The sequence below is a fragment of the Podarcis erhardii genome (genome assembly GCF_964252035.2).
Source record: "Podarcis erhardii genome assembly, chromosome: 2".
NCBI lineage: Eukaryota > Metazoa > Chordata > Lepidosauria > Squamata > Lacertidae > Podarcis > Podarcis erhardii.
Genome location: NC_138498.1, coordinates 74,717,260 through 74,733,875, shown reverse-complemented (window position 1 = coordinate 74,733,875; position 16,616 = coordinate 74,717,260). Strand labels below are relative to the sequence as shown.

Sequence of the window (16,616 nt, the reverse complement as noted above, 5' to 3'; positions counted from 1 at the left end):
TGTATTCCAGCTTCTCCACTGAGGTTTTAGTGGAAAAGAAACGTTAGAGGAAGTGTTAATAGATCTAAATGGCATATTAATGGTTACTAAGGTAACCTTGAAAGTAGCTTCACATGCAAGTGAAACAGTTAAAAGAGCCTATGTACATCCTGACACCTGCATAGCACCTAAACAGTGTCAACAGAATGTCTTCTACATCTTTTCCCATTCCATTTTATGACTGACCAGTTGTAGACTCCATGGCTTACTTATTGGATTTCTTACCCACCCTTCATCATAAGGTCCAGAATAGATTACAACAATATGAAAATACAGTATTAAAATCGGATTAAACAAGTTACAGGCAGAAGAACATGGGGAACAGGTGTCAACATCAGCCAACATTTTTTCTCTACCAAGACCCAATTGTTCTGTTTATCAATCTACTCTGATGAAGAGTTTGAGAGCTTGTACACCTTTTTGTGTTATTTTGGTTGCCAATAAAGATATTGTCCTAATATGGACATTGGAAGTATCCAAATGCTAGTTTCAGTTACAGATAGGTAGCCGTGTTGGTCTGCCATGGTCAAAACAAAATAAAAAAATTCCTTCCAGTAGCACCTTAAAGACCAACTGAGTTAGTTCTAGGTATTAGCTTTCGTGTGCATGCACACTTCTTCAGATACACACATACAGATACATGTATGTATCTTCTTCAGATACATACATACAGATGTGTATCTGAAGAAGTGTGCATGCACACGAAAGCTAATACCTAGAACTAACTCAGTTGGTCTTTAAGGTGCTACTGGAAGGAATTTTTTTATTTTGTTTTGACCAAATGCTAGTTTGTTTGTTATATTTTTTAAAAAAATATCAATGTGGTTTACAATCTCTATATAATAAACACACATAATAAAAACAGATTTAAAATCAGAGACCATCAGCTAACTATTATGGAAATACATTTCTGTAACTGTCTGCATAAACCTGGCAACACAGTGAACTTTTCAGCAGCTTGAAACAGAAGGTGCCTGCTGAATCTTTATCGGCAGAGAAAGGTTTTATTTCATGTTGATGCCAAATTGAGCCTCGCTAGCTCAGGGGACAACCAACGTCATACCTGCAGATGATCTCAGTGAACGAGCTGGGATATAAGGGTTTAGACAGACCTGAAGGTATCCTGGACTTACGTTGTTCAGGGCTTTGTAAATTAATACAAGCAATGAGCTTTAAAGGGTAAACCTCTCACAAGATGAAGGTGTTCCTCTGATATATTTTAAAGTGCCAGGCATCCCTTTAACTTCAGTGACTTCAACATTTTTACCTGCTCCCCATATGTCAGTGTCTACCAAAGGGCATAAACTGCAGAATAACCAACCATCAAACCATCAGGCAGTGAAACTGGTATCTGCTGCTTAACTGAACAACAGCAAGCAAAAAACATTAAAGACTCAACATCTTCTCTTATGAATACAGCTCAGCCTCCTTCTCAGTAGGAGCCTAAGAAGTAGGCAGCTAGTAGCTGTCTGTCTGATGTGTCTTCAGGATCTGGCTCCCTGGGCATTTTTATAATTTACCACTATTACAAAAGGAATGTATTTTATTATCGTATCTATTTTGAACTATTGCATGCATTTTGCTATGTTTGTGATACACGCCATGGAACTTCATGGTTGTTTAGATGACAACAAATTTATACGCCATGTGTAATGCATACGGTATTTATAAATAGCAGTTGCAGGCAATGTATATTTTTGTCCTACAAGATGTGAGCATATGGGCAGATCCCAGTAGCTAGCAAGTCTGCAGTACTCTAGCAACAGTATCAGGAGAGCTTCAGATAGCACTGATGTCATGCTCCTCTCAAGATTGCAATTGCTTCCTTTATATATGCATAAATCTTTTTTACCTGTCACCATAGGATAACAATCACTATCAAAATGTCATCTGAAGCAATTCAATATTCCAAATAAGACAGATAAACAAGAATTATGTGATGAGAACAGTTACATGTGGCTTATCCAAGAGAAGATACAGACGTAAGCACAATCATGTTCTTTCTTGGATGTGTTACATGTCCAAGGATGGACAAAGCAGTCTATTTCAGTTTCTTTCATTTTTTCAGTCTTAAGATCAGTTCACCACATTTCATCATTAATTTGCAATTTTTAAAAACAAGTCCTCACAAACACTTATCAGCATTTTAGCTGTATTTCTCCTAATACAGTGAACACATTTTATTATGTAATTTTGCCTAATGTGATTATATTTCCCAATGTAATGTCTTAGGTTGCATTTCCCCCTCTCGCATATGCATTTTTATGTACATTTGTATGTACATTTTATGCATTTTTTGCTTATATGTGCATATTTGTACATATTTTTTGGTTGGAAGCTGTACCACAAAATCTGGGATGATGTGATTTTTCAAAGGATTGTTTCATTTTGCTTTGCCTAATTTTTTGGGAAGTGTGAATTAAGAAGGCTCACATTTTAATTTATGAACCGTGGATAGCATCATGTCAGACAGGAGAGAAGAGGGAAAATGATTCCTTTGAATAACCCCAGCAAATGACCTGTGCTTCCTGAAGAGGTCAAAGAGAAACAGCAGCAGAAAAAATAGCATGCAGGAGATAGCATGTCTGATACTGAGGGATGTGATTGGGCCATCTAATTCAGTACTGATTGGCAGCAGCTCTCCAGAATTTCAGATCAGAATCTTTCCCCAACTTTCTTGAGATTCTAGGCATTGAACCAAGCGAAACACACACTCTACCACTATCTATGGCCATAAGACCCCTTTGGGATAAAGAACTGCATTTCCACAGATACACACCCATATCACACCCACACCAAAGCCATCAAAAGGTAACTGAATGGAACTATAAGCACCAGTTGTCCTGTTTTGAATAGGGCAAACATTGTAATTGGAGTCTAAGAAGGAACTAATGTGTAAAGATTAGCGTGAACATTAAGCCCTCATAGATGCTAATAAGCAGCTGGCCTTTCTCTTCCTTCACACGACACAAAAAAGCCTGGGCCATAACATCAGGTGAAGCTGGCTTTTGCGATCAGGGTGAGAGAAGGACAGGAAGTTCTGGTAGTGCAGGATATATTCTTAAACATGCAGGCCATCACCAGGATAAGAGGATTTAAGCCCTTTTGCCTACCCTACCAACTTCTTTGAAAATTCTTGCCACGCTTTCTTGGGAATAGTGCAGGTGTTTTCCTGTCAACTCAGGACCAGATAGAAATTCTTAACCTGTCTGTATACCGGGCAGTCAACCAAGGTGTTTGTTTTTGTTTCTTTTGCCTACTCTGTACTCAAACCTACTCTGATGGTTTGAGGGCAGTTTGAGTGGCGGTCCTGTTAATGAGGTAAATTAGCCACATTTAGGAAGGTGGTGTGTGTGAAGGTGAACAGGTAAGGAATGGGTTAAAGTGAGTACCTTAGGTAGGTAGCCACTCTTCAGAGTGATAGGTGCTTCCTGAGGCTTGCCACTTGGGCCTGTGGGATCCATGGGCAAGATACAGAGCACCTTTGAATCACCCCATGGGAGATGTGGGACCCCAGCAGCTCTTGAGAAGGTTTCCCTACTCACCTGAGTGGGCAGGCCTTAAGGGAAAGAGCCAGGATAATTCCTGCCACTATCATTAAGCAGGGGTTTGCTCACCTCATACAGGTAATGCTGTACAGATAGCTTCCTAAACTGTCACCATTTTCTGCCAAATTTAACTGTAAATTAAACATGTGGCTCTAGTGCCACCCAGCACCTTGTGCCTTGCTTCTTTATTTCCACCTCTGTTCACAAGGTCCATTTTCCCCATTTGTTCACAGGGGTGATTGGTTTTCTTTCTTTTTTGCTCAATTGCACATTTTTCTGGGAGTCTATGGCAAAAAATACATTTCCCATGAAAATGATGATGAATAAAAGAATACCAATAAAGCCAAGAATAGCCTTTTAGTCTTGGAATAGCCTTCTGCTGTCAAAACACAGCATTCACTCATAAATTTGGCAATAGTTAATAGAGAAGGTGGTAAGCCACAAACGTGATACAGGTCCTCACATATCAACACTCCATATGTTCAAACTGCATTAAAGTACAAAATAACCAGCTCTTTGAGCCTCCTTTAGAAACAAACAACAGTTATCTTGTTGGCTAAAGGATCTATACTGGGACAACAATGAAGAATCTCTGTCTTAGATAAAGTATCTAAGAAGGCAAGAGCAGTATGAAATGAAGTTGTGAACTAGTGTATATCATTTCTGACAATTACTGATTTAGGAATAGCATGAACGCGAAATTTACTCAAATCTAAACCACCATTCTGGTTATAGTCATTAAATAGCCTTGCTTGTTATAGTAATGCATTGTAGCTTCATATAAATGGGAAAGGCCATAGAGTAGTGGCAGAGCATACGTATTTATTTTGCATAAATATGCATGTCAGTCTTCAGTATAAAATATCCTCAGGGCAGCTAATAATAAAAGAATTATAGAAAGTCTCAAGTTCATTCCTTCTTGGAATCCCTGGCTTAAAAGACTCCCCAAGTTGCTTCCAGTCCAAATAGAAGTGCTGGGTTAGATGGACCAATGGTATAAAGCATATCTTTGCATCTTTTAAAAATGGACTGTTTTCCAATACAAGAGGCACATTACTAGCATCGAACTCAGCAGATTTCCTCTAGTATTTCATAATAGCATACCTGTGATATCTATTTGAGCATCTTCAGCTTCTGCTGCTGCAGCTGCTGCTGCTCTGCTTTTCTTCTCCAACTCTTTCATTTCAGGCACGTAGAAGTCCCCTTGACGGGCAAGGGGGCATACAAAATAGATTTTGTTGCCTTTGTAGATTTCCAGTCTGGGATGGGCACACAGTTTCCGCTCCTAAAAGAGATAAGACACACAGCATTGAAAACGTTCCCCCCACTCCCATTGTGCTACAACAAATGCATACATCCACAGACAGATTTTCCAGAGGCCCCAGGAAGGACCTGCATGTGCCCAGGTGGCCCTAATCTATATTCACTGTCTCCTCCACCAACCACTTCCCTACTTTGGTCCCCTCTGGAATTGCTGCTTCTTTATCCCCGTAGTCTAGGGGTGGGGTAGGGATCTAAGGCCCAGGTTCCAATATAGCCCTCTAGGCTTCTCTGTCAGGACCTTAGATTCTCCGTGGGCCCCACACCCCCTCTCCATGAACCACACTCTTCACCAGAAACTCTGTCCTGCAAGCTCCACAAGTGCTTTTGCCTGGCTGGAATGTGCCTTTGAACTGGCACATCCTTGCCTGGAGGAGACTTGTGTGTGTGCACAGAGAAACCTCTGCTTTTGCTTGGCCGGAATGCAGCCAACTGTACATGGTGAGAGTCACATGTACATGGTGAGAGTCACAACCGTTGCTCCACTCACCTTTGCCTCTGGCCCCACCCACCACTGGTATGCAGCTCCCAGAAGCATGCCCATTGGCAAATGTGTCCCCCAGACTGAAAAAGATTTCTCACCCTTGCTCTAGTCCCTATAAGCCTATACTTTATTGCAACGCACTGTAAAATGGAAATTTTATTATTCCTCCCCTGCCTATTCATGTCTCCATTTCCCCTCTTCTTCTTTTGTTTCTCTGTGCCTATTTTTTTTCATTCTGTGTAGAGGCCTGTCATTCCTGTTCTATCATACCATATAAATAAGTCACAACTTTCCAGATCAGCAAATCCTGAAATGTGATATCTCAGCACTCCAAGGAGATTGGCATGCATACCGAGACATATTTGTCCAATTCCCAATTCTTCTGTCATTTTCCGACACCGGGAGACCAAATTTTAAAATGTTTGATCATCTAGTGAAAGGGGGCAAGAGCCCTCATGCTCCAAGATAAAACAGATAATAAACTGCAAAAGGTGGCTTAGCAGATCAATGAACTATACCTCTGAAGCAAATCCATATTCCATTGTTCAGAATTCTAAAACTTCTGCCTTAAGCATCAATATAAAATACTTTGGGATTCATTTCAGAAAGAATATACAACACATAATCAGTGGGTAAAATAGCTTTAAAAAGTTCAAATTTTCAATCCTTCCTAAATTATCATGCTATTAATCATGTTTCCACATTATCTTCTCCTGATTCATTTATAAATTACACCAAGCTCAGCTGGTGTAAAAGCAAAATGGTAGAGCACATAATTTCTACACAACATGACCAGAAGTTAGTCCTGGCTGATCTAGTTAAAAGATAGGAGAAAAAAGACCACACCCCAAAATCCTGGGGTGGTGAGGCCAATTAGTATCAAACCATTATTTACTCAGTATAAGGCACCTATCGAGTTTATGAATTTGCCTGGCAAGCAATACATAGATGAAGCCAGGTCATCTGTTTCTGCAGGTAATTAACCTATTAATATATACTCAGTACTGCTCATGATGTTGTTGTCATCTAAAAGAAAGAACAAAGTAGAAACTTCTCTCTCTGCGTGTTATTGGGAAGTAGTCCAATGGACAGGCAGGTAAAGTCCCCCCGCCCGCCCCATGAGGTCTCTTTCCCCTCAACTAGCTGCCTCTGTGCAGCTACTGCAGTGGAATGAACTTTCAGCCTTCTGGCTGAGATCCTTACAGGTTCCTTTCACATTGCATCCCCAACGAGTGAAGGACTCTCATGCAGGACAACAGCAGACCCTCCCTCATGGAGTGACAAGCCTGCCAGAATCCTCTTGTCTGCAGAGCACTGGGGCAAAGGTATCATCAGTGGGCCTGGGAGCACTGGTTCTAGATTTTGTGCCATTCATTTATTTCAGTACAGTAGCACCTTGGCATACATCACCCTCAGGTAACGTAAACTCAAACCCGGAAGTGTTTTGCCGCGTGCGCATGCGCAGAAGCGCTCTACCATGCCGTGCGCAGAAGCGGTCCCTCCAGCTGAGGAAACCTCAGGATCCGACTGGAGCTCCAGAATGGATCCCGTCCGCAACCGGAGGTACTTAAAATTGTAAACTACTTTGGATGCCTTAGCAGAAAGATAGTTTATAACTGCAATAATAAATATCCCTCCCTGCTCCAATCAGTCTCCTCACCCACTACTGTGCTTTTAGGCCAGGCAGTACATATCCCCACACACCTGGTCTCACACCTGCTCATAACTACATATGCCAAATGCAGCAATAAAGTGAGGGCAAAATTTGAACCAGCACAGAAAAAGTAAAGTGTCTTTGATCTCGCAAGGGGGTCTTTCCCTCTCATTCCACTCACTTCAGCCTGATTCTACCCTAAACAACCCGGAGGCAGAAGTAAGTTAAGAAATAGTTATCACTTCCACACTAATACTGAGTCAAGAGGACAGGGTGTATTTGAAGAAAAGATGGGGAGTGGGGATGGAAGATTAATATTGGATGATATCTGGGGGAAGTTTAATAATAATATTTATTATTTATAAGCTCCTCAGACACTCAACATGGTACAGTTTTTTTATATATTCTCTCAATTTTATCTTATTTATCTATTCTATATAAAATAGTAAGGCACTCAGAAAATACTGCATGTTACTTTTGACTTGGGATTTTGTTTTCAAGCGGTAAGTGACCCTGAATCTTTGAAGCACAATAACAGCACCAAAAATGTAAACAAACATGAAAACAAACTAGCAGAGTCCTAAAGTGCTTTACCTCTGTGTTTTCAAAACTAGTTTTCTAATTCTATGGGAGACAGAAACCTTAATATTTTGTTCCAAGTTTCAGGTTTAAAATGTGTTTGTCCTAGTGATCAATTTGGCCCAGAGACTCACATTTCTCTTTGGTTGCTCCCTGGAAAACAGATGTTAGCCTGCTACCCATTTCTAAAGCATTTTGCAATGTTGACCCAAGCAACGGGGTTTTAGAGGAGGCCAGCTGCTGCTCCTAGCAGGGAGCTGACACAGCCAAAAACCTTCCCCTCTGCATGTATATAAGACTTTTCTGAAGAAGCCCCAAGCTTCACTGAGTAATTAATCCAATCCAGGAAACACAGATAAAAGTAGCTCCATCAAGGAAAGTTCCAAAATAGTGTTTGTCAGAGCCTGATGACTCCTGCCTTTTCCTTTTCCTTTATCTTTAGATACTGTATCTTTAGATACAGTTTAGATACAGTCCCTTGATTCTAAGTGAATCCCTGGCTTTTAAGCATTCCACACTGCTTGCTGTGCATCACCCATTTGGGAAGTCTACAAGTGCCAGCTGAGCAGGAGAGGGGGCGGATGGCAAAAGCAGGCGTTAGATGGATCAAAGAAGCAAGGCCCTGATGAGCTGTGCAAGGAATGGACTTTGCACTGAAAGAACAGCTGGCCATTCTAATGAACGCCCACATTCTGCCCTCCCAGCAGCTGTGTTGCTTGACATATATTATGGTTTGCATGGAGTGTGTGCCTGAGGAGTGGGGAGTGAGATTCTTTGCTAAAATGCTACAAATGGGTGGGAAGGAGGATTAGTTGCTATCCTCTAAAATAAATGTCATCTACATTGTGCGTACAGACTTCTGCTCATGTCCCCAAATAGCCTTTGTTGATCAGAGTGTTGCCAGCATACTCTGTAACATGCTGGCTGCTCTGTAGCCAGAAGGCCTGTGAAGCAAACTCCCCAAGAAGGTTGGATATGACATCACACAGGGCTGTACTGTATTAGCAGAAGAGTGGATGGAAAAGGAGGACACGTTTAGAAGGTCAAATGAATGGTAAATAAAGGGGAGGGGGACACTACAGGGAATGTTAACCCACAAATTAGGAGTGAGGTCAACTTTTTCTTTTTAGGTGACCAGCTCATATTCACCCAAGGCTGTCAATTCTGTCTGACAGTTTTTCAGCAGTGATGACAGTAAAGAGAGTTTAGAAGTCCCAGTCTACTGCATAATGAGAAAATTTTCCTCTATCATCTGTTGATGCGGAGTCAGTTCCATGAAAGCTTATGCCATAATACAATTTGCTAGTTGCCCAGCTATTCTCCTCACTAACAAAAACAGACATTATTTTAAAATTGAATGGTGTGTACATGTGAAGAGCAGCACTGAAAAAATAATGGGGGGGGGGGGTTTGACAAAAAAATTGCTGCAAGCTAGTCAAAACCTTCTCTGGGAATTGAAACTTACACAGACTGTTGATAAGTTTAAGTGCTCTCTTTTTCTTCCATATCACAACCAATAAGAACCGAATGGGAAGTCTTAAGGCTAAGATATGGAAGTGACTAGCTCTGACAAAGTTTTATTGCTTGTCAATGCAGATGTCAGTCACTGTCCAATAGCTATCCATGACACTTGCACCACCCAATCCTACTATTGCTTTTGCAAGGGAAATAAATTTGCCAGGTGACAATAATCGTCTCCATTTTCTCAGCAACAAAATAGTCTAATATTCCAACAACAGAAGTCGTACCTTGAGCTCATGCAGAAATAAAGCTTCCCATTGATTAGCTATAGTTATGGGATTAGGAGCAGGCTATGGTCAGTGGCATTTTATCACCATGTTGTTTGTTTGTTTGTTTGTTCTAAACACTTCTTAAGTTTAGGCTCAACTGCACTATTACTTTCAACAAATGTTTTTAATGTGAATTAAAGAATGGCTTTTTTTAAAATGTAATGACACGCTCAGAATAATTTCCTTCCAGCTTCATGGCTATGACACACCCATAAATAAAATAAATAAAACTAGTATGCAATGATGTATATACACACAAAAAGTACTATACCCCCTGAAGTGTGGAAAGTCAATTGCAATTCCATATGTAGCTTACCGCAGAAGAGCAATGACTAAGTAGTACTAGGGAGTCACCTACCTTGAGGCAACCCAGGTGAAAAATCATTACAATGCAATTCCATTATGTTGCTTCAATGTTAATATAGTGCAGTGTGAGGAAACACTTCCTTGGAGTCATCTAAAAGAGTACCTTTTTCTCCAGCATTTTCAGATTCACAAGAGGAAATAGAAGCAAAGAGGAGCTGATTTATTAGCTCTGCAGGGAAGTTTGCCTTAATCTAATTATTAAAACCAAGATCTGATTAATTCCTCCACCACCCCAACTTCCTGGTAGCTTAAGCAAAATCCTGCCTATGAAAAAAAGCACAATATATAGCCAATCACATCAGACATCAACTGCTTCCAGGGGTTAGTGATTTCCAGCATTTTGCAGACAAAAATAGCAACGTGTAGGTATACTTGTAAAATCTCTATTCTCACACCAGTGACCATTGCACACCCATCCCCATGCTTTAACATGTTATTTGTTGTATTCACTTACAGTTGCTGGACTACAGATTCATATGTTGCTGGACTACAGATCCCATCCGTTCCTACTGGGATGACCAATGATCAGGGTGATGGCAGTTGTCGTCCAGCAACATCTGGAAGGCTACAGGTTTCTCACGCCTGACTTATGTTGATGGACGGGAAGCTCAATTTGCACTCTGGTGCAAACTAACCTTTTAAAAAAGATATTCCCAAAGTAACTTAAGAACAAAATAGGGACAAGTGATTTAACAGGGGAAGATACGAGAAGAGGACTGTTCAAGTATACTCAGTAGAATTCAACATCAGGCTCTTCCAATTGCGCTGTCAGTTCAAGCATTGCAGCTTGCCAGATTAAATGACCCCCCCCCCTTCATCCATGTGGCATTCTGAGGGCTCTCCCAACCTCCTCTGAGTTAATTTCAGTGCAGGTCGTGAAGGAAGCCCCATTGCGTAAGCAGAAATCCCTGAGCAGGGCTTCTGCTGATAGGGGTGGGGGTGAGGTTAGGTGAATCCTGCCCACCTAAAGGAAACTGAGATCCATAGGAAGTGTCATTCTGATAATCTGCCAGGCGTCTTTTGTTAATATACAGACCTATCTGGGAGAAGACGAGAGCATTATATTAAGAAAGGCTATGTGCCATTCCCTAATTCAGAATGTGTTTGTTCCTCTTTTTCTACAAGCACAATTATCCCATGGTACACAATTACTACTCAGACCTCACAATTGCCTTCAACTGCAAAGCCAAACCTCCTCAATACATTTATTTTTAGTAACACACTCGATGAAGGCTCCTAAACAAGCAAAGCATTTACAGAGAGTGAAATGCTTAATGCATTCAAGTAAAAAACATTTGGTTTTTAACAAACTGTAAATCATCCAGCCAGTTAAGGGACACAGGACTACTAGCACATATGTGATTGATATTTATTATTTTCATTATTTATGTAGCATTTTTCTGGTACCTAACAAGACCCTACTGTATTGTAATATATGAGACTATACTAGGTTACTTCCATAGTCCCCTTTGGCTGAAAACAGTGGGAAACTCAAGGATCAGCAACACTGAAAACATGCTTCAGATAATGGTTGGTTAGACTCTCAAGTATGGAAGAATCACAAATCTCTTGAGAAAGTTAAGTGTTCTAGGACGCAGATCACTTTTTAAAGAAGCCTGAGAGACGTGAAACACAAAGGGGGGGGTGTGGAAATGAAGCTGTTCCTGGTGTTCTTTTTATCCGGAAGCCAGTTAAGACAAAATACTCCAATTCAACACAGTCCATGCCTAGCGTTACTGGGACAAATTCATTTTAAATTAGAGCAGTCAAATACCCACCCTCCTTTCAGCCATTCATGGCATGTGAAAACCAGTGACATTTTTGCTAATTTTGGGAGGTGCTGAGAGAAATCTTAATTTTCAGTGGGTGGGAGGCTTACAATTAAGGCAGCTGTTTTCAATTTCCAAGGCTGCAAACCTAAGGCAGGGGTGTTGGGAGGAAATTGAAGGTGGCTCCTCTGCCTCCTCCAATGCTCTACTGGGCTCTCAAATAAGGCAGAACTCAGGGTGGAACATATTCATTCATTCTTTAAATTTTCACTCACATGGTGAAAAATGGAAGGAAAATAAACCATGCCAGCTCTAGAGTTAGTTTGGTTTACTCGGTGGTCGAGTTGGGACTGGAAGGATGCTGGATCCTTTTGATCCAAGCCTTCTCCTGGTCCTCCTCTGACACACCTCCAATCTGCCTTTCTGATGTTGGAGCTCCAAAGTTGGTAGAGCAAGGGCCTCCCAGGAGCCATAAAATTTCAGGGTGAAAGAAGAAGAAGACGAAGACGAAGACGAAGATGAAGAAAGTTCTCCCACCATTTCAAGAAATTGCTACATCACAGCAGAGTGTGTTTCCACTGGGCTGCTCTGCAGCAAATAGAAATGTGGTCAGATTGCTTTGACAATCCCATCAACATTTGCCACCAATGAAAATGAACAGGTTTCTCTCAAACTCCAAAGATTTGGGCCCACTCTCAAAACTGATGGAAAAGTTGGGGCCACGTTCCTTGGCTCAGCTGTCATTTAAATTTATGTACTTCACTATAAGTTAGTTGTGAATTGGACTGCCCATCTGCTCGGTCTAGAAATCAGGTTCTCTTTCATTTGTTTGAGTTATTATGATTTCTGGATGGTGGATGTCCTATGGCAGTAAGACTTGTTTTGAAGTAAATACTGAAGTGTGTGTGTGTGTGTGTGTGTGTGTGTGTGTGTGTGTGTGGTTTAAGGAAAACAGTATCCTTTCAATCAGAATGCACAAATATCAACATGAGAGGTTAATGTGAGTTATTAACACACTATTAGCAAAATATTCTCCTGAAAATCAAGCCATAAGTGTCAACACATAAAACTAGAACAATTAAGTAATTTATGCAATAAAAGGCACAGGGAAATGACTACTAACAAAATGCCTGCCACTATAATGCAAAGAAGGTTGGGACAGAAAGAGGGGCTCATATTGCAAAATGTCAAGGAGGGTGCATGAAATCACCATGCTTTGTGCTCAGAGACTCATTTTGCTCTGCTGTAGTTTCTCCCTCAGTTGAAAGCTGGGCTGCTGAATGTCAAGGTCACATTTTCCTCTCACCATATAGTGTCACCAAGGTAAAACTTTACTTTGGAAAGATATTAAAGTAACAGTGTATACACAGGGACAATAATTAGGAAGGGGTGAAAATTCTCTTTAGTGACTCCAATTTCTTGGGCTATGGGAACAGGTTTTGTTGTTCAAAGTCTTGCTAACTGTAGGTTGGTTACTTTGTCCCAGCGAATTTAATGGCAGCCCCTGAGAATTGAGCCTATTCCTATCAACATCTCTCTGGAATCAGTTTCTTGGGCTCTTTTCTAAAGAATTAAAGGATATGGTTGAAATGCAAGGATTACTGTTGTTGGCAGGATTAGGGTCATGTATCCTGCATTAGCCAAAAGCTAATCATCACAATTATAACAAATAAAGGCTTGACATATTTCTCTTTGCATGTCATGAGTCTATCTCATATATTAGTTTCACCTTTTAAGTTGAATTACTGAAATAAATGAACTTTTTCACAATATTCTAATTTTTTGAGTTTCACCTGTAGCACTTCTGTCTACCTCCATTTTCAGAGCCTGCCATGTCTCCTCTCCAGGAAAAACTGTACCCAGAGGCAATCCCCAAATCTTTATTAGGGGAATTCCCATTGTTGTTGTTTTTCCAACATGCCACATAAAAAGTATCGGGGTGTGGAACCCTGATGCAGCTGCACACATTCAGCTTTAATGGTGGAGAGACAGACTACAATTCCAGGAGAAAGAAATAAGCCAGTGAAAATTAGTACCGGGACAGTGTCAGATAGAAATGAACTGAACTGTAATCAAAGGGCTGGTCTGAATGAAAGCCAAGATTAGCTGTTTTTTAAAACCTCCCTCCCTTTGTGATAAAAAGTCATTTGAAATCAATACTTCTGTATTTTAAATAACACAGATTCTATAGCTACACTTGAAAAGATTTCTTTCCTTACAGATTGACCTACACACTTGGTAGCAATCATGTATCTGAAGTTGTTGACTGTTACATATCTTCCGCAAATCAAAGGCACCATCCTGACTTTGGAGCAGAAAAATGGTATCTGGAGGTTCCTGGATCTGATTGCCCCTGCAAAAGAATATAGTTCAACTCTTCATTTTTAACATATCACTTCATCTTGGGTCATCCAGAGTCAACTACCACATAAAAAACCCGCTCAGCTTTTTTGGGTGGGTGGTGTTGCAGCCAGGATCCGAGCCCCTGCAGTGATCTGGCAGTGGGGGTGGGGATTGACGCCCTCCCCATTGCCTTCCGGGCTGTGTCGCCGGTGCTGAGCAGGGCCCTGCCCATGGGTAGCCCTGCTGACCAATCAGCACTGGCAGGGGCCATGGCTGCAGGAAACTTAAACCACGGCACGGCTACGATCCCTCCTCTTGGGCCCTTCGCCGGATCTCCCAACCCACCTGCCCTCTCTTTTTATGCTTTGCTATAACATGACCTTGCTATGGACAAATGTCAGCTGCCATATTGTTGGGGTCATGTAGGAATTTTTTCCACTTGGCAAATTGGCACCAACCACTTGGTTTTCACCTACCTTGTAGCAATCGTCACAACTTTGTGAGGTTAGGCAGTGGGTAAGCCTGAGGGGTGGTTGTAGACTCCGCCTGCCCCTCCTCCTTAAGGGTATCTTGTTAAAGGGATCCGGGGGTGTGGATTCTGTCTGATACCCGGGTGTGGGCTAGGGCCATGCCACGACCCCAACAGGACCCCCCAGGGTCCCCCTATTTGATGTAAGTCATAGTGCTCCCCCTATTGTTGACTTATACTTAGATGGACTTCCTGCAGATGGGCAGGAGTCGAGATATAGCCTGGCTTTACTCAGTGCCTAAACCAAACCACTCACATCTGTAACCAATAAAGTTCTGGCCTATTTGAACCCATAAACCTATATATTCATGTTGATGTGTTTATTATCCACTAGGGAACTGTGGGTCATGGGGCCTTGGCACACAACATCTAATAGATCACATGAAACCTGCCTGTGGCTCAGTGGTAAAGCATGTGCTTATGCAGTTAGTCCTATGTACAGTCTCTGAGGTTGAGTATCTCTAGTTAAAAGGTAACACATCAGAGCTAGAAAAGCTTACTATCAGAGCCCTTGGGAGAGCAGCTGCTAATCAGTAAATTGGATGGACCTAAGGTCTGACAGTATATAGGGCAGCTAGTTATAATCATATTAGGTGTTTTCTTTTTGAGAATGCAGTTACAAAGTAGCTAGTACATGTTAACAATAAAAAAATTAATAACTGCAATCTTATAGCAGATTTCCACTGGGACTTGATTTATTATTACTATTATTGCTAATTCTGACCTATTATTAAAATAAAGGGAGCATCACATCCCTTTAAGGGCCATCATATACTGTGACGTTGTTGAAGGCAGAGCTGTGAAAAAAAGAAAAGGAAAGGAAAAAAATGCAGACTACTGACAAAGAGATAGATGCCTCCAAGAGGTTATAGGGAAGGGAAAGAAAGGATCCATTCCAAAACAGGTGAAACAATATCAAACACAGACCAAAAGTGTATTAAATAGAAAGTCTGAGTTATATTTTTTTAGGCAGAGCCGACACATCTCATAACTGTTGATTTTTTAAATGACAAACCAAACAAGAAATGTCCCTGCTGCTCTGTCCCTTGGGTCTCAAACTCAACAGCTAGCAGCATATCAGAAAACTGAAACATAGATATTTTTGGCAATAAATTCCAGAGGCATGATTTTCAAAGACTTACAATCTACACTCGGTACATTCAACTAGCACTCAGGCATCAAGAATCCACACACCCAACACAAAAAAACCCTCATTTATTTTGTACCTCAGTGGATATGAGAGACTTTAGAAAGAGAGCCTGGTTTCACTAATATCTACAAACAAAAGCATCCAAATATTGTTTTCAAAATTCAAACCTATTGTTATTTTTTCTCCCCATCTCCACCCCCAAGCATTTCAACTAACCAGCACATTTACACATGATTTACAGTGCAGTCCTATTCATGTTTGCAGTGTTCAGTGAATGTTGCTTCCAGGTAAGGATGCATATGAATGCAGCCTAAGTTTTTGATGTATACAAGAGGGGATCAGTAACCTATTCTTAAAATGTCCAAAGGAACAATAGGTAAAAGGGTGAAGGTAAAGGACCCCTGGATGGTTAGGTTCAGTCAGATTTGACTTTGGAGAACAACAGATTGCAGCCAATATACCTCCTACCTCACTGCTCTACCAATCCCATTAAATATACTGCTTATGCTATAAAAATGTTTAAAAGTCAAAGGAAGGAAAGTGAGGAGGTGGCCTGGTTGAGCAATCTATGCTTCTCCTAGTTCTTTTATAAACACAGGCATGCTCTCTGGATTACCACCTGGCAATCCTACAAACATCAAGATGAGGAAAGTAGGTGTCTGTATAGAACGCCCTACCTTAGTTACAAAGCTGTACTTTGAAGAAAATAGTGGATTGTGCTTAATTTAAAGCAGGAAGGAACCTATGTAACCCAAATAAGATCCTTCAAACATCTGAGCACACCAGGAGGAGATGTGGAAGAGAATCAAAAAGGTATTGTCCCAGCTCCTAGGCATATTCTCTTTTCAGACCATAATATTGTGTGAAAAAAGGAGCAGGTCATTTACATGTTATCCACTTACATCTTTGAAGGCAGGTTGCACTTTGCAATTATAGCCAATGCATCAACTGAAGTATTGGTAAGCCTTGTTTCCAACTGTATTTGCTGTTTCTCTTGTTCGTATGCTTCATTTTGCGACACCTCTTGTTAAGTTGTCATGGGGTG

General features: G+C 41.0%; 1 protein-coding gene across 4 annotated transcripts in view; it reads right to left on the bottom strand.

The window, feature by feature from the left end:
* TEX264 (testis expressed 264, ER-phagy receptor) overlaps positions 1–16,616 on the bottom strand; it is a 152,929-nt gene that overhangs the window by 35,427 nt on the left and 100,886 nt on the right. For all 4 annotated transcript variants that reach the window (XM_081850503.1, XM_081850506.1, XM_081850505.1 and 1 more), the window contains one exon: positions 4,692–4,872. In XM_081850503.1, the coding sequence (XP_081706629.1) occupies positions 4,692–4,872 (181 nt within the window). The remainder of the gene's footprint in view (positions 1–4,691; positions 4,873–16,616) is intronic.